Here is a 27,535-nt window from a genome sequence, read left to right on the forward strand (position 1 = left end):
GTGGCAGCACAGTGGTGACACCACCGGTGAGGCATTTTCTCCTCACAAGGGGGCTTCGTGCATGACTCCCAGCCTCTGTTTTAAAGGTTAAGTACTTTATGTGTCAACGATTAACCAGTTCATGTGCAGCATTTATTCAGACACACTCAAGTTGTTCTGCCTTTTGGCAGAAACTTTTCTAAATGTTTCGGGGTGTTGGGAGGTAGTGTTTGAGGAGGAAGAGAGGTGCGTGGGGGAGGAGAAGCCCCCTGCTGGGAGAGAGCAGGGTGGCTGGCCCAGAAGTGGGTCAGGTAGGGTGTGGGCTCTGCGTGGGAGACAGTACAGAGGAGCAGAGGTTCTATATCTAAGACTTGGAGAATGAGCCTGTTGGAATTGGTGGTTTGAAATGTTACACGCTGGCACATGTCACCAGCCGTGTGATGACTTTTTTTTCTATGAACAACAGGGCTGGGCCACGGCACATTTGTGGCAGGGGTGATAGCCAGCATGAGGGAATGCCAAGGATTTGCTCCAGATGCTGAACTTCATATTTTCAGAGTCTTTACCAACAACCAGGTAGGTGTTGAGGACCCCTGAAACTTAAAGGATTCATATTAAATGTAAAAAATGAAAACTCTAGAAAATACACACTGGTTTAAGTGCAGCGCGCATCAGTGGGCTGAGCTGCGGCTGGCGTCCCATGTGCGCCATGCTGTGTCCCCACTGTCCCTTCTCTGTGGCTTTGCCCGTCTCCTCAAACCCCCTCCCCCCCGCTGGCCTCACTTGAACTCTGAAGACCCTGCTCTGGGGCAGCTGCCCACAGGGATTCCGTGACTACCAGTTTCTTCCTCTCCTTTGGGCCTGGCCGAGGCTCTTGTGCCACCATGTCTTGGGCACATTTCTTGTGCTTTCCACATGAGAGAATAATCACGTGTGTGTGTGCGTGCCACCCCTCCTGGACTGTGACCACCTTGCCGGTCACCTGTGTAGCCCAGCACTTAGCATTGTGTTGAGTATTGTGGATTTTCAAGCCTTATTCCTTACTCTTCATTTAGAAACTATTTATAGAAAAGTGGGGAAGGGTCCTAGTATTTATTTGTAAAATTTAATTTTTGTATAGGTGATACATAATTTATATATTTATGTAAAAGGTAACACGGTAATTCTCCCAACCCTGTCCGTATCCAGCAGGTGCTTACCTTACTTTCCCCTGCCTCTCATTTGAGAGCTTAACTTCTTATACCCTCTCCTCCTGGAACTTCTTTAGCATATACAAGCAAATACAGATACGTAGTCTTATTTTTAAAAGCCTTTTAAAAACATGATTCTTAATTATTACACTCACCTTGTTTCCATTATAAGTTTAATTCTGTATTTTATAGAAACACCTAAATGGTGATACACAAAGGAATTTAACTTCTTTTGGGAAACCAGGAGGAATTGAACATCAAAGAAATAATTCTATAAAATAAATTTTATTGATGCCATTTATTCCTCAGCCTATTTAGCAATAAAGATTATTAGACAAATACATTAAACTATTTAGAAGTGCTTGACTTATGACAAGTGTGTTAGGATAAATCATCGTATAAGAAGGGGAGTTGGAAGTTTGGGATTTTGCCGCATAAGGTGCACTTTAAGGTAAGAAGCTGTACCTTAGACCCGGAGAGGTAGGCGCCCTCAGAACATGCTCTCTCGCTGAAATCCAGCTCCCTCCAGGGACTTGGGGTTTCTGGATGTAGTAGTTTACGTTTCAGAGCCTTATTTGTCCTTGGGATTTATTTCTGAAGTTTAAGTTACTGCTTCATGCCGCTAAGAGCTCATACTTTACCCTTAAAATGAAAAACTCGGTTGTGGCACTTTGAGACTTTCACTGAAACACTTGGGGGACTGTTTTAACATTACCCAGGTGTCCTACACATCCTGGTTCCTGGACGCCTTCAACTATGCCATCTTAAAGAGGATCGATGTGCTCAACCTCAGCATCGGTGGCCCCGACTTCATGGACCATCCCTTTGTCGACAAGGTTGGTGATGTCACTGCACAGAAAGTTATATTTGGTGATGGCTCCTTTTCACATGCCCCGACTCTGACGGCTTCATCCCATGAGGTGACTGCTTTGTAAGGACAGGTGGGTGGAGACCTGAGCTTTAGTGGCTTGCATTGGAAGTAGCATATGGTGCCTTGTTGATTACTTCTCATGTAACCAACATCACCTGTGTTTTCTGAACATGCCTGGAAAGCTGGTATCTGCTGCGTGTGCTCCATAGTCCTATGCGATGGCTTTTGTCATCTCTAAAGGTACCGGTTACCAAACGTATTCATGCTTGTAAGGGTCTAGTGTTCCATTTTCAGTGGGAACCCTTTTTTTAAGAACGATTTTTCAAAGCTGGTTATTTTTTGAGAGTTATCTTGTTTAAAAGTGGTATACTTCCATAATTAAATGCTTGCTAATTTTGTAGGTGTGGGAATTAACGGCTAACAACGTGATCATGGTTTCTGCTATTGGCAATGATGGGCCTCTTTATGGGTGAGTATCCCCAATAGGGATGAACTTAGAGGTGTTTTTTTTTCTCTGAAATAACTGAAAAATGTTGCCGGTTTTTATATTTATCTATACCTGTTTATCTGTCTTAAACTGCATATGGAAATTTTCAACATACCAAAAAACAGGCTGCATAATGAACCTCAGGCTCCCATCGCTTGCTTCAGCACTTGATAACTTAAGGCCAGTCTTGTTTCTGTTTAATTTCTTTTATACTTTGCTATAAATAGAAATTTGGAGGCCTATAGTTTATATTATACTTTTTTCCCCCCCAAAAATCAGGAAGTCAATCTGTTAGAAATAAATGAATTCTGCAGTGTTTTTTGAGACCCACTCTGTACAAGGCATAGGTGTGAGGAGGTAGAGGAGGGGTCTGCCTCTTTAGGAAAGATAGGTGTAAGCACAGTGAAGCTAACATGGGAGAAGGCAACAGAATAGACAGATGGAGCTTTGGAGATTGACAAGAGGGGGAAGCAGAGAGAACAGTGTCACAGAAACGTTCCTGTGCTGTGCTGTCATGGTGAACTGAAGCAGCATGAGATGTGAAGCATTAGTCACTGAATCACAGACAGTGAACTTTGGTTAGAGATCCCAGTTTTATTTCTCTCCAATTTTAATTCTCTGGGTAATGTATATAAATAATCTCTGGTGCTGAAATACTTTTGCAATAGGATTTGTCACCCTCCGTTATTGGGCACCCAGGATATGTGTAGTTCGGTGCAGTAACAAAGAATTTGAGGTGACCAGGGTCTGCCTTCAGTGTGCCATAACCCTGTAGAAGTAGAGACGAATGTATGTGTTCCCTCCCGCACATGTGTGTCCACGGTGCACACAGCGAAGGTAAGTGCTTGTGCCTTCGGAAACACTCGCCACGTCTTACAGTGGCACCCCTGGAGCATGTGCTGGGGAGAGCAAGTGGCCGTGAGAACTGGCTGAACTTATGCAGAGGGTTCAGGGCATAAAGTTATAGTTAATATATGAAGGTAATGTTTTTATAGGTCAAAACCCATACATACTTGCCTAAGAGTTCTTTAGTCAGTGATTCTATCTCCTTGTAAGGGCTCCAAGATTTTGGATTTGCCTGTGTCATCAGTAATATGTGCTTTGACCAATAGGTGGCATAAATGCATTCTAACTATAGCTCTACCATGAAAAACACCAATTTCTAAATAATCCCATCAGGTTTTCTTGTTTTCCTTTCCAAATATTTCTCGTGTTTGCCACTTCTCCCATTTCTGATGTCCCCACCCAAGGCCAGCCCTCATCAGTTCAGAGTCATCAGGTTATGAGTTGGTTTCCGAGCCTGTCTTTCTGCCTTCAGTCTTTTCCCCCCAGCTCTTCCTGCATGGGTGATGTGGGACTGGGAAGAGCGCAGGTGTGGAGCCAGACTAGTCCCATCTGCCTCTTTTAGGCTATGGGACCTTCACTCTTTGAACCTCGTACTCCTCGCCTGTCACAGGTAGGCATGAGGCCGGCCCCAGTTGGTGGTTTTGAGGATAAAATCAGACGACAGAGGGAAAGCACCATGGATACAGAGTCTCTATAAGTGTTGCTGTTTTTTCTTTTTTGGTGTGTGTTTCTACTGTTAAAACACATGTTCTGGCAGTTTTCTTATTCCAGATTCTGCAGTGGATTATTGCAGAATCAAATCAAATTTTTTTTCTTGGCTTTCAAGGTCCTTAATATTCAGCTGATCAGCACGGGAGTTTTGACCTGCTCTGTTTCAGACCTGGGCTGTTTCACCCCTCCTTAGGCCACCTGCTGGCCCCCGCTTCCAGGAGGTCACCATAGTGGTGCCGAACTTACTGCAGACACCCAATCGGCATAGCTCATTACAGCCCAGAAATCCTGGGCTCAAGCGATCCTCCTGCCTCGGCCTCCTAAGTAGCTGGGACTACAGGCGCACGCCACCACCCCTGTCAAGGTCCTCAGTATTCTAGCCTGAAGTTGGCAAACGTTTTCTATGAAGGATCAGACAGTAAATATTCAGGACTTGTGGGCCATGTGGTGTTGGCTCGACTTTGTTTTTCACTACTGCACGTATATTTCCCTCAGGTCCAGTGCTGTCCAGTACACGTTTATCCCAGTCTTCATCACTTGTCCCTGTTGCTGACCCTCCTAGCTTGCCTTCTGTTCACACCTCTGGACTCCCAGCTCTTCCATGTGCCATTCTGACTGACCGGCCACACACTAGTTGCTTTTCTGAAATCCTGTGACTTCTCTGGGCAGTTACACTCAATGGCTTCTAAACAAGGCGTTGTTCATTTCTAGTGTATTAGACAAGAACCCTGGAGAGGAGGACCCTGTGTCAGATGTATTGTGTCTCCTCAGAGCTGCACAGAGATCTGGCATCTGCTTTGTAGTGCTGGGAACGGCATGCAATCATCACGGCACAGCTTGTGCACTTCTGGCTTCCTGCTTGGGCCTCGTGTAGGGCTGGTTCAGTGACAGTAATGGACCAAATTGCTGAGTCACTCATTGCAGGCATTGAGCTGCCAGTCACTCTGGAAACAATGCTCGCCTCCTCAGGTACTCCTTGCTGTGAGCTCTCTCAGGGTCCTGCACCCTTGACACTCAGACTGCATGGTGCACGGATCTGCAGCTGCAGCTCCCCCCACTTTCAGCAGCAGCAAAGGTTTCTTTGGCTTCCCTTAACATGTAAGGGTTTAAAGCACACTATCACAGGGATTGACAGGCAGAGGGAGGGTGGGACAGGGGCTTCTTTTTGCATGAACTACAATGGGAAGTTTTGTCACTGACTTCTATTCTAAGCTCTGCTCCGTGATTTCATAGAAATTTACAAATTTTTAACATCAGCCAGTAAAATATTCCTGTTAGTGCCTCTGAACAACCATTGGGTAGCATGTCAGTGGCCAGTGGGCTAAGAAGGCAGTGCCAGGGTTGACTCTGTGAGGTTTAAAACAGTTGGTTAAAAGCACATGCTCTAGAATCTTGCTACTAATGTCAGTTAAGCCACTTGGAGTCAGTTTTGGTTATTGAATTGTCAGAGATTTTGTTTTTGTTTTGTTTTTTGTAGCAGAGCTATATGTAATAGATAAAGCTCAAAAATGCAGTTTTATAACTGGTTGTTTTATACTTTCAAATAGTTTAGCTGCATCTTGGTTTATATCTTGATTTTATAGTTTAAACATTTTTGTCATTATAGAGTCCACTGTAATTTCTTTGCAGATCTAGTACATTTGAGGTATTGAAGAGAATTAAGTGGTTTTTTTCTTTGCACCTTCTCTTAGAGGAGCTCTGCGCAGTAATGATAGTCCTTGCCGCAGTCCCCGTGAGGAAGGCGGAACACCCTGCAAACAAACAGTTGAAAACTAACTTCCTGACCGTGGCAGATGCAAACGTGTGATTACAGTTCCTTCCCAGAGAAATGTGGGATCTGACTGGGGCGGGGGGGGCGGGGAGCGGCACATGAATACACTTGGAACAATTGGAAAGTGATGTGAGAACGTATAAGTAGGTGATGAATTGTCATAGTGTTAAGTCTTGTGATGTAAGAGAGGAGGGATTCCTTCAAGCTGGAGGTAGTGAGGGGAAAAGTCAGTCTTGGGCCGAAGCATGGTCAGTAGACAGGGAGGGAAAGTAAGAATGGGCGTTCCAGGCGTGAGGAAGTGATCCGAGCTGGTGCGAGGGCGGCCGGGAGCATGGCCCCCACAAGACAGCTCTAAGTAGCCACAGTCCACCCCATTCACGCGTCTTGTCACAGAAGAACCTAATACAGTCTTAGATTTTTGGGGAGTGTTTGCCCTTATTTGAATTATTCATTTAAAATTACTTCTTATTCCTTGTTTTTGTGCCTTAATGTAGCACTCTGAATAACCCTGCTGATCAAATGGACGTGATTGGAGTAGGCGGCATTGACTTTGAGGATAACATCGCCCGCTTCTCTTCAAGGGGAATGACTACCTGGGTAGGCTTTTTTTCAATGGTTGGATGTGCGTAAAGGAACCATTTGTCTAAGAGCCTTTGGGTGTTACATATGTGTGCAGATGGAAAAGCAGCTTGTAAGCCCAGCCTTCACATGCACGGGTGGCCAGGTCTGTGGGTACTCGCCGGGCCGTGAGGACAAGAGATCTGGCCCCTTTCATGTCTACCATGTCACTATGGTGCCTTAGGCAGGGGCTTTAAGAGTGGTGTTTCCTGGTTCCACTTCTTTTTAATTTATTTCTAGATCAGCTGGATTCATGCACACTTGTCCTAACTAGTAGGAAGATGAGCAGCCCTTCTTGCTCCTAGGTGGGATGATTTTTTTGGCCTTAAGAAGAAGCAAGAGAAGCTAGTGAGAAGAACCTAATATCAACTCTGCTAACACAGAAATAATTGTATTTAGCTGAACAAAATGGAAATAACGCTGGCAAGTTAGTTCAGTTACACCAGGTTTAATCATGCAGCTAATTTGTCCTCCTCTACCCATCAAAACAGAGGTGGAGACACAGTTAGATAGATGCTCCCTCAGGCAGCAGTGGGTGCTCTCACCTGCCCCTCGCAGCCTTCAGGGTCGGATCACCCCTTGGATGCTCTAACTCAAGGGTGCCAAGCTTCGAAGTCTTGTGAAGTCCCAGAAAAGAGTCACAGCCTCCTGACAACGCCGTAGCCTTGTCCACACTGGCGCCACTTCATGGGATAGCCTTCTCCCTCTCCAGGATCGCCTCGCCTGGCGCCGCTTTCAGTCGGCCCCGCAGTGGGCCCATGCCCCAGCACTCAGATGCCTCCTTTTTTTTCTTTTTTTTTTAAAGATTTATTTATTTTTAGAGGGGAAGGGAAGGAAAAAAGAGGGAGAGAAACATCAATGTGTGGTTGCCACATGAGCGCCCCCCCGCCAGGAACCTGGCCCACAACCCAGGCGTGTGCCCTGACTGCGAATTAATCCAGCGACACTTTGGTTTGTAGGCTGGCACTCAGTCCACTGAGCCACACCAGCCAGGGCAGATATGCCTACCTTTTTTTTTTTTTTTTTTTAAATATGGAACGCTTCACGAATTTGCGTGTCATCCCTGCGCAGGGGCCATGCCAATCTTCTCTGTATCGTTCCAATTTTAGTATATGTGCTGCCGAAGCGAGCACGATATGCCTACTTTTTGATGATATTCAATTGTCGCCACTGTCTGGTGGACTCCACCCTAAAAAAGCTGGTCCCAGGGATGTGTTTTGTACCTGTTCATCTGTGCTTCCTCAGCACTTTCTTTGTAATGCTAAATACTTGGGAGAGACGCTCTGCCAGCTGATGTCTCTCTGCCTCCCTCATGAATGCTTTCACAGAATTATAGTGCATTTTCATTCTCTTGGCTTTGTCAAGGCCTTGTTTTTTAATGGCATTTTGAGAAACGTTTCTCACCCTAGCTGGTGTGGCTCAGTGGATTAATTGCTGGCCTATGAATCGGGGTCACCTGGTTCGATTCCAAGTTAAGGCACGTGCATGTGGGAGGCAACCACACATTGATGTTTCTCTCCCTCTCTTTCTCCCTCCCTTCCCCTCTCTCTGAAGATAAATAAATAAAATCTTTTCAAAAAATGTTTCTGAATTATCTTAAAGAGCTGTAATTGAAGATTTCTTTATGCAGTGTCCCACATAGATGGATGCAAAGTCTGTTTTTGTTTGATTGCCGTGAAAGGTTTTTTCATTTCAAATGGATACTTCTTTCTACAGAACATAAGATCCTATTGTAATTGTCATTTTGCCTCAGTTTCTAGGAAATTTCAAAGTACTCAGTTAAAATCCTAAGTTACTCGTACAGTTACATTTATCATTCTGAAGGTTTTTTTCTCTTCCCTTCTGGTGGCAGATTAAAATCTTCAGTAATACATGTTATGTACTTTTTTCCCTTATAAAGAAAATGTTCCTTTTCCTAATTTTTAATATTAATTTTCTGATTTTTCTAAGATATGTCTAATTTTTAAGTTATCTAGAGATAATTCAGTTTCCAATTTGTAGTGTTGCATGATAACAAAAATATTCATTTTTAATTGCTTTATAGCATTATTAATGCACTGGTTATCATAAAGCACTCCAAAAATAATTGTATTTTCTACATTATCATTTAAGCTTGTTTTCTGTATTTCAGTGAATTTCAGACGAAAGCCAGTACTGTACTGAGATTACACTGTGTTTAAGGAGCCCGTACTTCTCTTTTGGTTTTATTCACTGCTAACCACATGCAACTGAGTGCCAGTGTGTGATACGATGCAAACCAACCTACTTTTACTTATAGGAGCTACCGGGAGGCTATGGCCGAATGAAACCTGATATTGTCACCTATGGTGCTGGAGTGAGGGGCTCCGGTATGAAAGGGGGATGCCGGGCCCTCTCGGGGACCAGTGTGGCTTCTCCAGTGGTCGCCGGCGCTGTCACCTTGCTAGTAAGGTGAGTGTTGCCTAGCAGAGAGGAGGTGGTGCCAGCAGACTGGGAGCCGAGTCTTGCTTGTCACCAGGTTAGAGTTTAGGAGCACATCATGTGGCCTTGCTCCATCTGTTTCTTCATTGCTACAGAAGAGGTCAGAGTGCATTTTTGATGGAGGATTCTTGTGAGAGTTCAAGGACATACGTGGGAACACAGTCTGTAAACTAAACCATTAAATCAGTGTATAAGGACAAAATACCTGTTACATTTTTTATGTTTGAGATCTGACTTTATCTGGGTTTTTTTTTTTTTAAGGCTTTTTTTCAAAGAATTTTAGGTTCACAGCAAAATTGAGAGGACAGCACAAAGATTCCCATGTCTGTGTTGTCCCCATTTTGTTTGCTTTTATGCCATTTCTGTGCTACAGCTGTATTTGTTACATCCAAGCAAGTGTGCCTACCAGGCAGGGATCAAAAAGTAAGATATTTCCCTGTCACATTCTCCATTTCCTTGGGGATTCACCTTTTAATGTTCTCTGTTACCTAAGGGGCTGTCAAACCAGACAGTGGGCCTGACAAGCAACTCTCCTTTATGAAAGACAAGTTTCTCTCTGTACTTTCCATATTCTCTTCGTCTTGTTGAATCCTGTTTATGGTTGGAATGGAGCTTAGTGATCGACCCTTAGTTTTGCAGTTAACAAAACTGAAGTTCTCAAAGACAGTCAACTGGAATCCACGTGCGCATGCTCTTAGTTAGATAGCCCATAGTGCCCTATTCTCTGAATTATAAGAAGGTGTCTTAGGAGCTAGCACTTATTTTATATTACAACCCTCACCCTGCCCCTCAAAAAACCTTTCTGTTTAGGTGAAGCTTTAGTTGAGCTTTTGTGTTGTGATAACATAAAACTCTACATTTTTCAAAGTTATACTTTTTGTTAATTTTAAAATTAAATTAGAACAGGCAAATGATAATGTTTTTATATTTAAAATTCTCTTTAAAAGTAAGTAGATTGATACTGATTTTAGCTCCTAATGCCAGAGACATTTTATTAGTAATCTTTCATAAAGATGTAGATACTTATCTCTTTCCTCCTTTCTCATTCTTCCTTTATAGTTTGGAGCCAGACTCTTGAAATTATTAACATTGGCCAGAGTAGTCTTTGAAGAATAACCCTATGCCTGTTGGAAACATTGTCTCCCCGTTGCAGCTGTTTTTCTCACCCTGGTGTTACGCACAGTGAAAGAAGAGGGGAGGGAATACAGACTGTGGAGTTACCTGGCTCTCCTGGGCTTCTGTTCTCCAGCCAGGGCTCTTGTTTCCATTCTCATTGATTATGAAACAAAAAAATACTGGTTTACGTCTCCCACTTGCCATGATTTTTAGCAGGCACATAGTTTCAGGCTCCACTGTTAAGTCTGTCAAATCTCCTTCCTGTCAAATGAGTAGGGAGATGAGGACGGTGTGCTTTCCATTTCCAGTGACATCTCTAAGCGCAGATATTTTCAGTGTCAGGGAAACCTTTCACTTCCCTCAGATAAAAATGCCACTGTGATAGTTCAGAAGTATTTTTACGGTCTGACAAATAGCTCAGAACAGATGCCGAGCAACAAAGAAGTGCTCCCTTAGCTTCCAGCCTCTCAGCGGAGGCTCCCTGCAGAACTGGAACTTGACCTTTGGTCTGGCTTTATCAGCAGGAAGAGGGTAAGATTGTTGACCGATAGCTGAGCTTTTAGCTGTTTTTTTATTTTCATTGAGAATCGGTCCCACTTTTTGTCCTCTTCTCCTTATGTCAGATTTCCCATCTAGACCTGTTTAAAAAACAAACACAGCCTGCATGCACTCCAAGAGCAACCACCATTATAAAGAAAGATTTAGGGACTTAGGAGAGTAAGTTTTTCTTTGGCTTACTGGATTTTCTTCCCTACGTTTAGAGGTTAAAATTTACTTGTATTTGTAATACATAGATACACAGAATTGAATGTTCTTCTGCTAGCATTCTTAAGAAGTTGATCCTGCAGATGTGTCATTAAGTTCTTGGCCAAACAGAGCTGAGTGTTCCAGTTTGTCTGGGTGCATCTTGATGCTGAAACTCTTAAGGGGGTCTCAGGTCCGCACAGTTCCGCTATCTTCATCCACCAGGCGCCTCCAAAACAAAAAAGGCGGGCTTCTGCAGTGCGGCGGTGACTCCACTCCAATGCTGTGCCTCTGGCCCGGCGGGCGTCAGCCTGTCTCTCCAGAGCCCGTCTGTTTTCCTTTGCTTTTCCCAGATAGGCCATGTCCCAGCTTGTCTCTTTCCTCCTAGCTCCTCCTGAGGAGCGAGTACCTCTTATCTATTCCTGCCTACTGTAACCTGTAAGGTCAATTTAGTTTCTCTGATCCATTTAGTATAAACAAGCACTTGCCTGTGAGTCCCTGTTCTCAACAAGCCATGTGGGAGGCTAATAACTGGTCACTCCTGAGTCTGGTGCAGAAATGAAACACGTTCGTTTTTATCTTGGCATGGGGCTACCAAAGCAGCTTCCATTGCAGACAAAACAAGATTAGAGGTCACATTTGCAGGTTAGAAATAATCAGCTTTTCACTCTTTTACAAGAAAATGAGCAAATACATGATTTTCTCCCCAGCACCGTCCAGAAACGTGAATTGGTGAATCCGGCCAGCATGAAGCAGGCCCTGATTGCGTCAGCCCGGAGGCTGCCTGGTGTCAATATGTTTGAGCAAGGCCATGGCAAGCTGGACCTGCTCAGAGCCTATCAGATCCTCAACAGTTACAAACCACAGGCAAGGTCAGTGTGTTTGCCTTTCCAATAGGCCTTTCTCTTCTGTTCTGAGGGTGCTTTTCCCTCTGCACAAAATGTTAACTTCCAAACGGGAACCAATCACTAGTCGCACTGCACTTGGGGCCTTCACGGAGAGCTTCACTCTGCCGGGTGCCGGCTGGTGGAACTTTAACTGCTCTCACATGAATGGATTAAAATAACAATTCCCTGTTAAAACTTCCATTTGAAATAATCTTAGGTTTACAGAAATTTGCAAAAATAGTATAGAGAGTTCTCATAGATCCTTTACTGAGCTTCCTCTAGTGGCCCCCATCTTAGATGACTGTAATTTCACAATTAAAACTAACAAATGAACATTGATACTGTAATGAACTTGCAGGCTTTGTTCACAGCTCACCAGTGTTCCCCTCGTGGCCTTTGTTCAGTCCAGGACCCAGACCCCACCTTGCGTTTAGTTGCCATGTCTTCTCAGCTTCCTAAGCCTTTGCCAGTCCATCTGACTTGTCGTCATTCATGACTCTGACTCCTTTGGGAGCACAGGTTACTCGTTTCATAGACTGCCCCTGGCCGTGGGTTTATCTGATGCCCGGTTATGATGAGCTTGAGGTTATGTGTTTTTGGTGAAGAGATTCTATTTTTTATTTTGAAATGATTTTAGATTTAAAACAGTTCCAAAAATAGTACATGAGGATCCATAATCCTTCACTCAGCTCTCCCTAATGTGAACATCTTACATAACCATACAGGAGTGGGCAAAAAGTGAGTTTATAGTTGTGAGTACCTGAAACACGGAGTTTATCCTTTTATTATTGTTTATTAATGATTGCATTTTCCATACAAACAACTGTAAACCTATTGCCCTACCCTGTAGTATAAGCCTCAAAGCCTGGAAATTAATGGATACATTACCATTGATTAATCTGTAGACTGTATTCAGTATCCACCCATTGTCCCACAACTGTCCTTTTCCTGGCCTAGGATCCAGTCTAGCATCTCACATGGTGTTTAGTTGTCAGGTCTCCTTGGTCTCCTCCAATCGAGGACACTTCCTTAGAGTTCTTCCTCTTACTACTGGCAGAGTTCATTTGCATCATCCAGTCTAGGTAATGTGTTGGTCCAGGCCCTCCAGGAAGCAGACCCTGAGGTGGAGTTACCTGCCCAAGAGATCTGCCGGGGGAGAGGGGCCTGTGAAAGGAAAAGGGAAGGAGGCAGGAATGGGCGGGAAGAGTCTCAGGACTGCCGTGCTGACCCAAGGCCTGTAAAACGAGGTGGAAGGAAGGAGAACTCCAGAGGGAGCCCCTCAGGCTGCAGGACACGTCTAACAGTGCTTCTGCTGATGAGGGATCCTTACACCACAGTCACCTGTTGGAGGACCCTGTGTCCCACAGGGATGGGCCTTCCCTGGTACCCCGTGAGCTCAGCATTGGATTGGCACAGCCCTGGGGAAGCGGGGCCTTGGCACAGAGGTGGTGGAGGGACCGGAGGGGCAGCAGCCGCGGTGTCCGTGGCTGTGCTTCCGCAGCAGGGGATCTGAGCGGCACCGCCCCTGGTGCCTACCTTACTCAGGTGGCATTTGCCAGGTTTCTCCACTGCAGTTACTGTTTGTCCCTTCGTGACTACTGAGTATCGCTTGTGGGGATGCACTTTCAGATGATCTTGTTTCCCCACATATTGTCTCTCACTAATTTTAACATCCATTGATGTTTCTTGCCTGTATGATTATTACTGTAGAGGTTACCCCATGGTGACTTTCTGTTTCTCTCACTTGTTAATTGCAGTTCTGTAAGGAAGCGGTATCTCTTCTCTTCCATTTACTTATTTATTCAATATGGAAACATAGATATTTGACTCTGTGGGATATAATCCAATAACATCATTGTTTATTTTGGTGCTCAAATGGTCCCAAATGTGGCTGTTGTGAGCTCCTTCTAGTTGGCTCTTGTGTCTTTTTAGATGTCTCCATCATTTTTTGAGCACTTTGTCTCACTTTTTGGCAACACAACATTTTTATTCTCTGCCTTGGTCTCAGTTCTCTCTCTGAGCAGCCTGGGTCCTTTAATTGGAGAGTGGTGTTTAGAAACCAACACCTGGGCACTTGGTGTGCTCCTTGGAGCTATGCTCGTCCTTGTTTCTTGGCCTTTTCAGCAGGCAGAGCTAGGGAATGTCTGTGCACTCACACATCTATACCTATTTCTCCATATATCTCTCTGTAGATCCCCTAACACCAGAGTTTCCTATCTGCTGACCCCGCCCAGCACCACAGCTGTCAGTCCAGTCTCCCCTCCCCTTATCAGTAGCCCTTCCCCAACAGCAAGGAGCCTGGCTCTCGTCCGCAGTGTGCTTGTCTGCTCTGTCCTAGGATGTGCGTATTGAGTGGGTTTTGAATTGCTAACTCATGCCCTTCCCAAAAACAAATTTACTAACTCGAGTATAGTATTTATGTTTAGTTCTTTTTATCTTTAGCTTTACAGAATATAGTCATACTGTTTTCCAAAGTTAGGTTAATTCTTTTCGTTCTCCACTCCATCAGTGTGGTTTTGTTAGTCAGTTTTAATCCAGTTGAATTCACCTGTTAGTGTTTGTATCTCTTTTTGGATTCCCCTCACCTGCTGGTTGATTTCAACTAGTTATGTGTTGGGTATGGGAAGTCTTTATTACCGTGGCTCTAAAGTCAGAACAGCACGCAGGTGCAGCCTCCTCCCTCTGTCCCTGTTTCCACTCCCCCCTTCTCTCCGTGCCGGCCCCCACCCCTGCGGTCGCAGTCTCAGTCGCTGGTTTAACTTTCTTGTATTTCTTTTTGCACAAATGAACAGATACATGTATACGGGGTGGGCAAATGTAGGTTTACAGTTGTTCGTATGGAAAATAATACAATAATTAGTAGTAATACAAGAATAAACTGTTTTGTGTACTTAGAACTGTAAAGCTCCTTGCCCCCCTGTATTTTCTTATATCCCCTTTCATACACCAAGGATGGCATTACTACAGACACTCTTCACACTTCACTCTTTTCACTTAACAGTATCCTGGAAATTGCTCTATGTTAATTCATAGAGAGCTTCCTTTTTTTTTTTAAATAGCTGCATAGTGTGGTTGTACCATAGTTTATGCACCTGTTTATTTATATTTGGGCATTTAAACTGTTTCCAATATTTTAACAGTCATAAACTGTTGTTTAAAATAACTTTGTATCTAATATTTTAATTTTGTTGAGGTGTGTGTCTTCAGAGAAAATTCTTAGAAGTAGGATTCCTAGGTCAGGGAGCTTTATGAGGTTTCTCTCTATTACCCCCCGACGGGTTGTGTCTGTTTTATATTCCACAGCAATTCCCGAGTGCCTGTTTTCCCAGAGCCTCACCAGCAGAAAGCTCTGTCATGTTGATTACTTTCTGCCAATCTGATCGGTGAGAAATGGTCTCTCAGTATTGTTGTAATTTGCATTTCTCTAGTTAAGAGTGAGTTTGAACACTTTTGTCCATGCCTAATGACCACATTTATACTTCTCTTGTTAAGTGTCTATTTGTTTTCCCCATTTTTAAAAAAGATTTTATTTACTTTTAGAGAGAGGGGAGGAGAGGGAGAAAGAGAGGGAATGAAACATCAATGTGTGAGAGATATATTAATCTGTTGCCTCTCACATGTCCCCATGACCTGGGGGCCTGGGGACCTGGCCCACAACCCAGACATGTGCCCTGACTGGGAATCAAATCGACAGTGACCTTTCAGTTTGCAGGTCGGTGCTCAATCCACTGAGCCACATCAGCTAGGGCTGTTTTCCCCATTTTTTTCTGGAGCTTTTGGTCCCTCGGTTGTTAAGGGTTTTTTGTACGTTAAGGATAGCAACTCTTTGTTGGTGATATATATTTGCAGACGTTTTTCCCAGTTCGTCAGTTGTCTTTTGATTTTCTATGAAGTGTTTGTCATGCAGTTGTTGTTTTTTTTTAAATAGCCAACTTTATTTTATTAGTCTGTTACTCCTGGATTTTGAGTCACAGAAGGCCTTTTTTTGCACTGGTTTGAAAGGGAAATTCACCCAGGTTTTCTTCTAATACTTGTTGGCTTTTATTTTCTTGAGACTCCATGATCTATTTGGGGTTCATTCTTGTGTGTGGTGTGAGGTATGGATCTAATTTTATCTTTTGCCAAGTGACCACCCATTTGTCACAGCTGCATTTATTAAAAAGCCCATCTTTGCTGCAGTGATTTGAGACTCTTTGAGTCTGAGGCATTCAGTGGGACTGGTCACATCCTCATTCTCTGCCAGTTACAACCACCAAAGTTCCAGACTGGCAGAGGGAAGGAGGTGTTTCACACCATCCCATTGTTTATACTAGCCAGTCTAGGCAAGCTGCTCAGCGCAGGGGGCATTCCAAAGCCAAGCTCCCAGATGCCTGCTGAGAGGAACCCTGCAAGGGGGCCCTTCTGAGGCTCAGATCCAGTGTTGACTTCCTACACAGTCACTCTACTTCAGTGTTGTTTTCTAGCACGCTGTACTCTAACGCTGTATTCTTTGTTTCAGTTTGAGCCCCAGCTACATAGATCTGACTGAGTGTCCCTACATGTGGCCCTACTGCTCCCAGCCCATCTATTATGGAGGAATGCCGACCATCGTCAATGTCACCATCCTCAACGGCATGGGCGTCACAGGACGAATTGTAGACAAGGTGAAGCTGCTCTCTGGCTTTCAGTGAACTTAGTCCTGGCCCAGACCTTTGTGCCTTAGCATTTTCTCCTGAAAGTAAAACAGGAAAGATTCTCTTCTCCCGTCTGGGATGCCAGGGCATTGGAAGCAGTGATTTATTTTCCCCTAAGTCTTCTACACATAAGTCAGGGATAAATTAGTGAAACCCGTCTGCTATTATTTTACTGTGGCACCTCGAGTTTGGCTTCTGAATCGACTAATTGCATTTGATCTTTCATCTTTATTATTTCCCACCTATAATTAAAGGCCCACTTGTAACTGTTTTATTCTTTAATGAGTAATGGGCCTAAGGTCTAGAAGGTATGGTCTTTGAATTTTGTTTTTATATTTTTTTTTATACTTACTACATAAGCATTATCGTAACAGTAAAGGATAGGGAAAGAGAACAGATAAATTATTTCCAGCCTCAGCACACTAACATAGCCATTATTTTTTTAATTTTGGATATCAGCTGGTTCATTTTTTTTTTTTTTTTTCAATTACTGTTTGCATTCAGTATTATTTAGTATTAGTGTCTGGTGCATAACATAGTGATCATAGCCACTATTTTTTAAATATTCTTTTCCAGTTCTTATCTGAAATACATATTTTTTGTTAACATTATGCAGTAGGCAAAAATTCAGTCTTTTTTTTTATTTTAGTTTTCATTATGTTGGAAACATTTAAAAGTGTATACAGACACCAGTGTACTTTTTAATGGTCATTTAATATTACATAGAACTGTCAAACCATAATTTGCATACTTTCTGCTTTTATGAACAAAAAAGTACATGGTTTTCTAATATTAACATTTCACTGAATATCTTTTTATATGTGGTTTCCTTTTCTTCTGAATCATTTCCATAACGTAACCGCCCCAGTTGGAATCCTGAATCCAGAGGCCATGGACGTTACTGAGGCTCTTGGTGCATTGCCCTCACATTCTTTCCGAGGAGAGGTCCGCCGCCTCCGACTGCTGCCGGTGGTCACAGAGGCACTGTCCCCCCCGGGCCTGCGCTGGGTGGAACATTTTTCTTTTTTTAATTCCATGAGGTTTTTAAAAAATTAGATAAAATTTACATATCATGAAATTTACCCTTTTATATTGTGCAATTCATTGGTTTTTAGTGCATTCACCAGTAGTGATGCAACTGTCACTATTACACACTCCTAGAACATTTTCATCACCCCAAGAAGAAACACCTGTTTACAGTCACTCCCCATTCTTCTTCCTGCCCCAGCACTTTCTCTCTCTCTGGGTTTACCTAAACGGAAACTGACAATACGCGGTCTTTTGTGACTGGCCTCTCTCACCGAGCGCGATGTCTTGAACGGTCGTCTGTGTCGTAGCAGAGCGCTTCATTCCTGTTGATGGCTGAGTAATGCTCCATTATATGGATAGGTCTTATTTTGTTTAATGGGCATTTGGTTTGTTTCTAGGCGGTTCATCTTTTAACTTGAAATTTAGAGGGGGTAAAATGGGTACCTTGTTTATTGTGCTTTTCAGTTATTCGTAAGGTAAATATCTCCAGGTTTCTTTATTGATTATATTTTCTCTTGTGTAAATTAGCTTTTTATTGCCTTGGCCCATTTTTTTTCCTACTGGAATTTAGGTTTTCCCTATCCATCTGAGCAAGATCTTCGTATCATAGAGGCATTTACTATTGTTGTATTTTATGCAAAAAGTTCCCCACAGATTATTGTTTAATTTTGAGTGGTGGTCTTCAGTTTGCAGTAGAAGTTCTGTAAAGTTTCACATTTTCATGTAGCTGAATTTTGATCTTTGGTGATTTTTTTTGTTTCAAAAATTAGAAAACTTTTTCTCCACAGATATAATAAAAATCTCAATTTCATTTTCTACTGACTTTTTATGCTTGTTAAATATGTAATTAAATATGTATTTTTTTATCTGTGAGAATTAACTTATTTCTCAGTTGCTAACCAGTGATCTCAAGAGCATTTACTAAAAATCTCTTTCCTTCTCATTATTTATGATACTGTATCCTACAAATATTTTTCTCCTTCAGAATTTTTTAAAATACACTGACTCACTTGGGTAGTATGTTGTTGCTATCTGGTTTGTGAGGGACATTAGTAATTTAGGCTGGTTTAAAATACTGGTTATGGAAATATTGAAAAATTGGAATAAGAGCTAGTTTATGTTTCTTCCAGATGCTCTCCTCTCATGCTTCCCTTTTGCTTTCCTCACACCTGGGAGAGACTGAAAGGGCTGCGCCAGCTCTTCCTCCAGGCGTCCCATAAACCTCCCCCCGCCTGATCGCTGGCTTCAGCATTTGGGGACAGATTGCATCCGTGTAATTCTATTATTTGAGTCCCTTCTATTAATGTGATTCTTTAAGCACACAGCTAACTGGGATCTAACCTCAAACCTGGGAGTTTTCATTTATTTAAGTTCTCTGTCAGATAGAAGTTGTATGTCAAAATCTGTGCCCCTTGTTTTTTTTTAAGCTTTGGGGTGGAGGGTGGGAGGGGGATTCTTTTTAAAATTGGAGGCTCTCAGAAATAGTGGATTCTAGAGTTTTCTATTGGATGATGTGTTAGACACTCCATAGGCCACTTTGTTTATAGGTTGCTTAGTGTCTGTGGATAAACTTCATTTTGCTTTATTTAGAGTATGAAATATTTCTCAGAAACTTCTATAGGTAATTGAGGAGTTGAGCACTTCACTCTGGCCTTTGCTGGTTTTTCTCCTGCAGCCTGACTGGCAGCCCTACTTACCGCAAAATGGAGACAACATCGAAGTGGCTTTCTCTTACTCCTCCGTGTTGTGGCCTTGGTCAGGCTACCTGGCCATCTCCATTTCTGTCACCAAGAAAGCGGCTTCCTGGGAAGGCATTGCGCAGGGGCACGTCATGATCACCGTAGCTTCCCCAGCAGAGGTGGAGGTAAGTGCATGCCAACAGGCGCTTGTTTTTCTTAATCTCCCTCATCCCCTGCCAGGAAGGGAGGGACAGGCTGAAAGCCCAGGGTCTTGGGTTTGAAGCACAGTTGGTGTGATTAGGCTTCAAGGCCATGATCGCTGATTCCAGGGCCTGTAGAGCAGCTGGAGTTTAAAAGCCAGCTCAGTAATGAGCGATGGTGCCTTTGATTCTGTTGCTGAGCAACAGCAGATAGGATTATTTTGTACCAAATTTCAAGCTCAAAATGGTTGCAGAAAATACATGTTCTCTAAAAGGGAGTGTAGGGTTAATTTTATGTAGCGCTAGTGTTCAGGAATAAGGTGATTTCAATTTTAAGTCCCAAATTCTTAATTTTTGAATGGAATTAATTGTGATATATGACGGTTCCTTTCTACATTCATTATTGGAAATTCTTGTGTTCAAATTGTTAGGGTTAAATTGATAAATAGAATTGACTTTTTAAATAAACCCCCAAACCTTCAGAGCAAAAGGGGCACTCAGGTTTCTTTTATTTTTTTCAGTCAAAAAATGGTGCAGAACAGACTTCCACAGTGAAGCTCCCAATAAAGGTGAAGATAATTCCTGCTCCTCCTCGAAGCAAGAGAATTCTTTGGGACCAGTACCACAACCTCCGCTATCCACCCGGCTACTTCCCCAGGGATAATCTGAGGATGAAGAATGACCCCTTAGACTGGTAAGCAGCCATCAGCTGTGACGCTCATCACCCGCCCCTCCCAGTCCTTCCACAGCAGGACCAGGGGACTCTGTCCCTGTGGGGAGCAGACGCGGCTCCTGAGTGAGCCTGACTTCCGCAACGCCCAGACTTTGCAGGTCCTTGTCATGCTCTAACGGCCCCCTGTGCTTCTCCCTTCAGACTTGCACAGTCGTGCAGTGGGAAGCCTTGAACTCATCCTTAATTGTCCTCTGTCCCTGACTTCTCCCGTTGAATCATACAACAAATCCTGTTAGTCCCCCCTCCAGAGCATGTCCCAGTTCCTGCCCTTTCTGGCCACCACCTCTCCTCCCACTCGTTCAGGCCATCATCTCTTGCCCAGATGGCATTAGTCGCCTCCTGACCAGTGGCTGCTGCCACTCTCACTCCCTTAAATCCCATTCCATGCAGCGTCTCTGGTCACCTAAAAACAGATTCCATCACAATTTGCCTTAAACTCCAGTGGCTGCCTCTCCAGACTTCATGCGCCAGACTTCCTGGCGGTCCTCCTCAAGCCCCCAGGCCCTGTCCCCTCGCTGCCCTTCCAGGGCAAGCAGGCTGATCTCTGCCCATATGCTGAATTCATTTCTGCCCTAGTGTAAGTAAAGGTGTTTGGACTTGACCCTGAAAATGGTGAGCAACAATGGTTGAAAGATGTGAGCAGGACACTTACGAGGTCAGTTCTGCTCTTTACAGAGGTGTCCCTGGAAGACAGTTTGGAGGGGTCAGACCAGAGGCAGGTAGACAAGAAGTGGGGAGAAGTTGCCGGACAGGGTAATGGCCGTGGGTCCGGAGGGGAGCGCATGGGTTCAGCCCTCTGAGGAGGCAGACTGAGACGGGCTGTGAGCGGGGGCCGCAGATAGAAGGACCCCGGGGGTTCCTCGGGCTTTCGGGTAGGCGGCTGACATACGGTGCCCCGCAGGAACTCGAGCGCATTGAGGAGGAGAAGGGATGGAAGGGTGATTAGTAGCGGTGAAATAAGGTTAACTATTTGTCATCGTCTGAGTTCACTTGCCCCGTGTGGCTGGGTCCAGCAGGTCTGCATTCCCACACTGAATTTGCTAAATGCTGGTGGTTGCCAACCATTTACATGTATGCCGCCGCTAAAGTGATGCCTCAGTGCATGTCTTTGGCCATTTCTCCTTCTCATTTTATCCCTTTTTGCCTGTTCCATGAGCATGATTTCCTATTACTCATTTCATACGCCAGCCCCGCTGGCCTGAGAGTGTGACTGAGGGCAGCTGCGCCAGTGGCCGGACCCCCCCGGCCTCTGCTGGGGATGGGGCTCTGCTCCCGCAGACACAGCCGGGCTTCAGGACGTACCTCGATGGCTAGATCGCCTTTGTTACGGGTGGAGATGGATCATCTTAATCCCGGGTCTTGCTGTTTTCCAGGAACGGTGACCACATCCACACGAACTTCAGGGACATGTACCAACACTTGAGAAGCATGGGCTACTTTGTCGAAGTCCTCGGCTCCCCCTTCACATGCTTTGATGCTAATCAGTATGGTGAGCAGCAGCGAGGTGCTAGCCAGGTGTTCTCTCCTCTCTGTTGGGAGTTGTGAAAAGTTTGGAAGGTGAATCACAGTTTAAATGAGAGCCAGCAAAGGGCACTTGTGGGGTTTCCTGGGTCCAGTGGAGGCCAGAATAAGGCGCCAGGTGGACTGGCGCGTGTTCCTGCTTGGTGGTGATGGTGGTAACGTTCAGCTGAAACACGGCACTGTCAGAATGTCTGGGGACAGAGACATTTGCACAGTTTAAAAATCTATTTATTTTAGTGAAAAGAAGCCCTGGCTCCATGTTGTGCTTCTCCAGTAAGTGAAATATATCTGTGTGGGGCTTCACAGATGAAACAGAAGGCCACAGCCAGCTGGCGTCTGTGGACCGCAGGGCCCCGACCCTTTCTTCCTTACCCTCTTCTAGAGAGGGTCAGGGCCACAGTCCAAAATGTTAGAAGCCAGCAACTTGAGGTGTGGATGCCAGTAAAATACTGTGTTTCTGAAACAGAGACATCCTGTCGTCCAGAGGTGCAATTTCTCAGAGTTTGGTCCTTTGTCCCTCAGGAACTTTGCTCATGGTGGACAGTGAGGAGGAGTACTTCCCCGAGGAGGTCGCCAAACTGCGGCGGGATGTGGACAATGGCCTTTCACTCATCGTCTTCAGTGATTGGTACAACACGTCTGTTATGAGAAAAGTCAAATTTTACGATGAAAACACGAGGTACTGATATGAGTTGGTGTTTGAATAAGAAATCTGACTTTTGGGAGGTTAAGTTCTCCCTAGCAAATACTTACAGTGCCTGTCTGACCCGTTGGAGGTCTTTTCAGCTGTCAGGCAGGTTCTGATGCTTGGGCAGAGAAAGCTTTCTCTTCATGAAGTAGAGATGTCCTTGAAAGCCACTTGTAAAGTCAGTAAAATGCTCATTGATTCCAGGTATTAAATTAAAGGCTTCATTGTCTTTCCTTCCTGATTGTAGATACTTGAGCTTTAAATTTCTGTTTAGTCCTTCCCCATTCTTCTATTGCTCTATTACTGAATCTATACACATTTAAAAGCACCAAAGGACCTGTTATTTAAAGAAATCTAGTAAATTAGTTATCAATCAAGGACTTCCAATGCATTGTAAATATCTTTGTAATAGAGTTTACATTTTTTCTTTAGAGTCTGTGATAGACTTTATAAGCTTCTTCCTTACCTCCTTTTCTTCACTGACCCTCTCTAGACCTAGGATTAATGTGCAGTGTATTCATGTCATGTAGGGTGCGTTTTATGAAATAAATTTACTTTGGTTTACTCTACGTACTGGCTGAAGCATTAATGTCATAGTATTGCTCAAATCCAGGCATTTAGTTTCATCTGAAACCTTAGTGTGGCTGGACTGGATTCTGGCAGAGGAGGGGTAGCTTCGTCATGAAGAGAGCAAGTGTGCGTGGAATGTTTCAGTTCTTTCCTTCTTTGTGCCTCCTTGTCACCTCCAACAGGCAGTGGTGGATGCCAGACACCGGGGGGGCCAACATCCCAGCTCTGAATGAACTTCTCTCTGTCTGGAACATGGCGTTCAGCGATGGCCTATACGAAGGGGATTTTACCTTGGCAAGCCATGACAGTAAGGTTTTGTGCTTGTGTTTTAATAGGGCACATTATTCCAGGAGAGTCTGCATTTCAGAGAGAGAGAAGGAGTGGTGTGCTTCCTGAAGCAGCTACGCTGTGCGGAGAGAGTGGCTCAGTACCTGCATAGGGAACATCTGGAAAGCTGGGTGTTAAACACTCTTATCCAGATTTTTTACATGAAAATATTTTATGCAACTGTACCTAGTTTTAGTGCCACCTATATGGTGTTCTGTATCCTGTATTTTCCCAAACAGGGAATACCTCATAGGTCCTGATTATTTATGTAATTCTGCTCATGCAGTAACTTTGCAAATCTCATTTAAGAAATTTTCCCAAATTAGTTGTGGGAGCTAGTCTCCAGAACAATGTCTTGAGCGCTGTTGTTACTGATTCTGCTCGTCCTGCCTTAGCTGTCTAAAGTCTGTGGCTGCTCTGACTTCTGAAACCTGTCCAGAAACTTTATATTAGTGGTATTTTTTAACTTCAATTTTGAGGTCATTCCTTGTAGTTTAAGTGTGACCAGGCAATAACAGGAGCTCCTCTCCTAAGATTGAAAACAGTTTTAGAAAATGTAATGTTTAAAGAATGCATTTTAATTAAATGAGTAGCTGTTGATAAAATGTTCTGTTTCTGTGGTCTCATAACTGTTTTCTAGTGTATTATGCGTCAGGGTGCAGCATTGCTAAATTTCCAGAAGATGGCATAGTGATAACACAGACTTTTAAAGACCAAGGTAAGGAATGCTATTCATGTGCTCTTTGGTTTTCTTCTTTCTAATAACAGTTTTATTGCATATGATTCACCCTTTTGAAGTGTACAATTCAGTGATTTTTATTGTATTCACACATTTGTGCATTCATCACCACTATCTACTTCCAGAACATTTTCATCACCTCAAAAAAGAATCCCCATACCCATTAACATTGTTGTTTTGTTTTTATAATTTATTGCAATACCATTTGTATGGTACCTACTTTAGTCAAGACTTCTGGGTAGTAGCTCTGAGAGATGCAAAGATAGATTTAGACAGCCTCTTGCTGATAATTTGAATATATGTGTATATTGACCATGGCAAAGTAAATCAAATTTCCTACAGGAGAGGGGCTGTTGAATATATGTAGATATTTTTTAAAACTACCTTTAAAGCTGCTTAAAATTTTTGCTACTATTTGTAAATTCTTCTTCCATGATTGCCAGATTTCTAAAATTTAGAAGAACGTTGACCATGTGTCGATGTTCTTAACGGTAGAAAAGGTAAAGAATATCAATTACAGGGTCCTCTCTTAAAATTCCCTGAAGAATTTGAAGGAAAGAAAGGTCTTCCTTTTCAGTTGTGTTTCTTTAACGGTAGCCAGGCATCACCCAAGAAAGCAAATGCTTCAGTTCCCCTCCCATTAGAGTCTGGGACACTGCCGAGTGCCCTGAGCAAACCTGGGGAGCAGGGCAGAGCCAGAGCAGCCCCCACGCCCCGGGGGCGGGGAGCCACCCACCTGCCGCGATGTTGGGCAGCCGTCCTGCAGCCCCGCACTGGAGAGCGGGGAGTTGCCTCTCCCACCCTTGCCAGGAGTTGGGAGGCTGCTCCCTGCCCTGCAGGGCAGGCTTATGGGAATTTACAAGCAGTATTCATTTCCTTGTGCACGTTGGCGTTTTTTAAAAATTTCACAGTGGAGGGCCCCTCCATTGTAAAGTGTGCCGTTTTCTGTCATTGGAAATTAGGGACAATTTCATTAGTTGAAAATGGCAAGTAGGCAGGAAGCGTTCCTCATCTATTTGCAGCTGCGAGGTAGAATGTATTTGTGTATTATGTGGAAGGGGTATTTTCACTTTAAGCACATACATAATCATGTTTTCCCAGTCATGGCACAGTTTACTGAAGGTTAGTGATTCTTTCGGAAATCAGTTTCTCTCAGGGCAGTGTCATTTCTGGTAGGGGCTAAACAGGGGTGACGGCAGGGGTCTTGCAGCCAGTTGGTAGTGCCTTGTTTCATTGGGAGAGGAATCAAAAGCGGACTTAGGGGTACATACTTTATTTTGGGGTTCTGCTAGCTTGAAAATAAAAATTACCTTGAAATCCTTTTTAAGGGGATTTTTATCTGCACATAGGCTTTAAGTTGAATAATATTTTGGGCACAGGAGGAATTTGAAAATCTGGGTTATGCTGGATCACAGAAGATCTTACTGTCAGCAACAAAACTGCGTGAAACCACGAAGCTGTGTGTGCCTCCCCGTGTCATCTGTTCCACTGCGCAGCCCCCCCCCCCCCCCGCCGCCACCAGGAACATCTTGCGTTTTCTTCCACTCAGTTCCAAATGGAATTAAACACAGAGAGCAGGACGTGCTGCATCTTAATGGCCACAGACATTTTAGATGTTATCCACATGCTAAGTACTGGGCTCTGACGAAGATGTGCGTTGCCTAGTGCCAGGAATGTGTTTGCCTCAGGGGCAGAGACTCTCAGGTTCTATGACGATGTCGCTGGCAGGTGCTGCCTTCGGCATGTATGCATTTTCGACATCTTGATTCACTAAACATTGGAAGTTGTGCCATCTGTTTGGGTGCAGATAAGAAGGCTCTGCTTCAGAACATTTGTAGTTGTGAGATTAATATGACACATATCTTAAATCTAAATTTAAAATATGTGGGCATATATTTTAAAAAATTAGTTGTTTGTCCTAGCTTTGAATAATAAGACACGAAGCTGGATATGAGTATGTGTGACTCTCTATAGATGTACCTGTGTGTTTAGCAAGAGCTGCCTGGCCAGCTGACCCTAGTGGATGACGTCCAAGGACATAAGCCTTTTGGCATAAGAGGGATGAAAGTTTGTGTTTTTAATATAAAAGGGGAAAAGCAAAACCTTTAAAATTGTAAATACCGTTACCACAATTTTAAGTGAAAATGAAAGAGGTTGGATGTGGAAATACATGTATACACACATATAAGTGAATTTTGCTAAAACCCAAATTAATAGCACATAAGACATTGTTTTTTCTATTAAAAGTTTGCACTGCTATGATTGGAGTGTGGATTTTGCTATGATTTCTTTGTCACTTGTCACGTTAAGTGGCAACTGTGGGAGATAATTCATTCCTCGACAGAAATTTTCACTGTTTTTGTTATGTTGTTTCAGGATTGGAGGTTTTAAAGCAAGAAACAGCAGTTGTTGAGAATGTCCCCATTTTGGGACTTTATCAGATTCCAGCTGAGGGCGGAGGCCGCATTGTGTTGTACGGAGACTCGAATTGCTTGGATGACAGTCACCGACAGAAGGGTGAGTGAGAACTGCTGAGGCGGCTGAAAAGTAGATTGTGCTTTGTGACTTTGACATCGAATCCTTTCTCCCCCTTGTCCCTGAAAAGGTGCCCATGAGTTGCTGATCGATTAACAGAAACCTGCTCATGAGAGCCAGGTGTGGCTGGGGCAGTCCCTGCTGCTTTAATTGCTTGGAATGTTTTGATAGCTGTGTAAGTCTGGATGCAGTTAATGAGCAAAGTGAAACCTGTGACCGCCTCCACTGCCTTCCCCGCCATGTCCATTGTCCTGGGGACAGGACCACTGTGTTTCAGGGGAGAGACCCATGGCTGCTTTCCCCGACCTGCCCGGCCCGCTGCCCCTCTGGGTCTGTCCGTCACTGGCACTGCCATGCGGGTGCCCCTCTTGGGTTGGACCCACTGTTCCCTGGAGGGCCAGCACTCGGCTCTCCGGAAGAGGGCGTCTTGGCTGTTAGGAGCCTTCACCAGTGAGGGCAACTCATCCTTAGCACCCCTCCTTTTTCAGCATCTCTTGATGCAGCCTCCAAATTTGGGCACAGTTTATGTTTCTCTTCTTGAGGAGGAAATGGAATGGTGAAAGCGTTCATCTTTTTGCCTGGTCAGATGATGACAAAACCAGGACTAAAACCCAGTCCTTTAACTCCCTGCAGAACTGGGCCGGGGGAGGGTACGGAGTTACACCCTCACACTGGCGAGCGGCGGACAGGCCGAGCTGGAAGGAGCGAGGCCACGAGAGCACGGATTGGCCGTTGTGTGGTGCACTTCTCCTCTGACTTGAAGTTGACTAAATTCCCAGTGTTTTATGTGCATCCTTAGCATCGGATTGATCTTTTTAAAAATCAGAAGTGAAGGTTAAAGTCACAGTTGAAAGAAGGTTAATGTTTTATTTTCAGAGGTGTTTTTTTTTTAAGACCTGAGATCTTCTGGTAAGACTTTCTATTAAAATTTAAAATGCCCGAGAGGACTTTTGTGGTCCTTACACGTCGGACGTTGGACGACAGCGTAGAAGACCTTTGGGGCCCTGTGCTCTCCACCAGAAGTGCTCTTCAGTGCGACAGGTGTCTCCTCGGGCGGTGTCCTCCCTCGGGAGTCTCGTCCGGTCCAGGCTGGTGTTGAGGGGACCGGGAGTAGCCGTGACGGGGAGAAACGGTGTGGAAGTAGTGACCCCGGGATTAAGG

General features: G+C 44.1%; 1 protein-coding gene and 1 non-coding gene across 2 annotated transcripts in view; one reads left to right on the top strand and one right to left on the bottom strand.

Moving 5' to 3' along the window:
• The window catches only part of MBTPS1 (membrane bound transcription factor peptidase, site 1), a 52,798-nt gene that overhangs the window by 17,511 nt on the left and 7,752 nt on the right, over window positions 1–27,535 (top strand). The window contains exons 6-19 of the mRNA XM_054579122.1: window positions 446–555; window positions 1,889–2,005; window positions 2,442–2,509; window positions 6,350–6,452; window positions 8,752–8,903; window positions 11,504–11,665; window positions 16,179–16,323; window positions 19,058–19,246; window positions 19,783–19,955; window positions 21,368–21,483; window positions 22,038–22,194; window positions 22,956–23,080; window positions 23,741–23,818; window positions 26,216–26,356. Of these exons, the coding sequence (XP_054435097.1) occupies window positions 446–555; window positions 1,889–2,005; window positions 2,442–2,509; window positions 6,350–6,452; window positions 8,752–8,903; window positions 11,504–11,665; window positions 16,179–16,323; window positions 19,058–19,246; window positions 19,783–19,955; window positions 21,368–21,483; window positions 22,038–22,194; window positions 22,956–23,080; window positions 23,741–23,818; window positions 26,216–26,356 (1,836 nt within the window). The remainder of the gene's footprint in view (window positions 1–445; window positions 556–1,888; window positions 2,006–2,441; window positions 2,510–6,349; window positions 6,453–8,751; window positions 8,904–11,503; window positions 11,666–16,178; window positions 16,324–19,057; window positions 19,247–19,782; window positions 19,956–21,367; window positions 21,484–22,037; window positions 22,195–22,955; window positions 23,081–23,740; window positions 23,819–26,215; window positions 26,357–27,535) is intronic.
• On the bottom strand, window positions 7,500–7,606 carry LOC129075311 (U6 spliceosomal RNA). The gene has a single exon (XR_008529618.1). It is a non-coding gene; the product is annotated as a U6 spliceosomal RNA (small nuclear RNA).

The sequence above is a fragment of the Pteronotus mesoamericanus genome, unplaced genomic scaffold, assembly GCF_021234165.1.
Source record: "Pteronotus mesoamericanus isolate MK-2021 breed Mesoamerican mustached bat unplaced genomic scaffold, CSHL_Meso_final contig_52, whole genome shotgun sequence".
Lineage (NCBI taxonomy): Eukaryota > Metazoa > Chordata > Mammalia > Chiroptera > Mormoopidae > Pteronotus > Pteronotus mesoamericanus.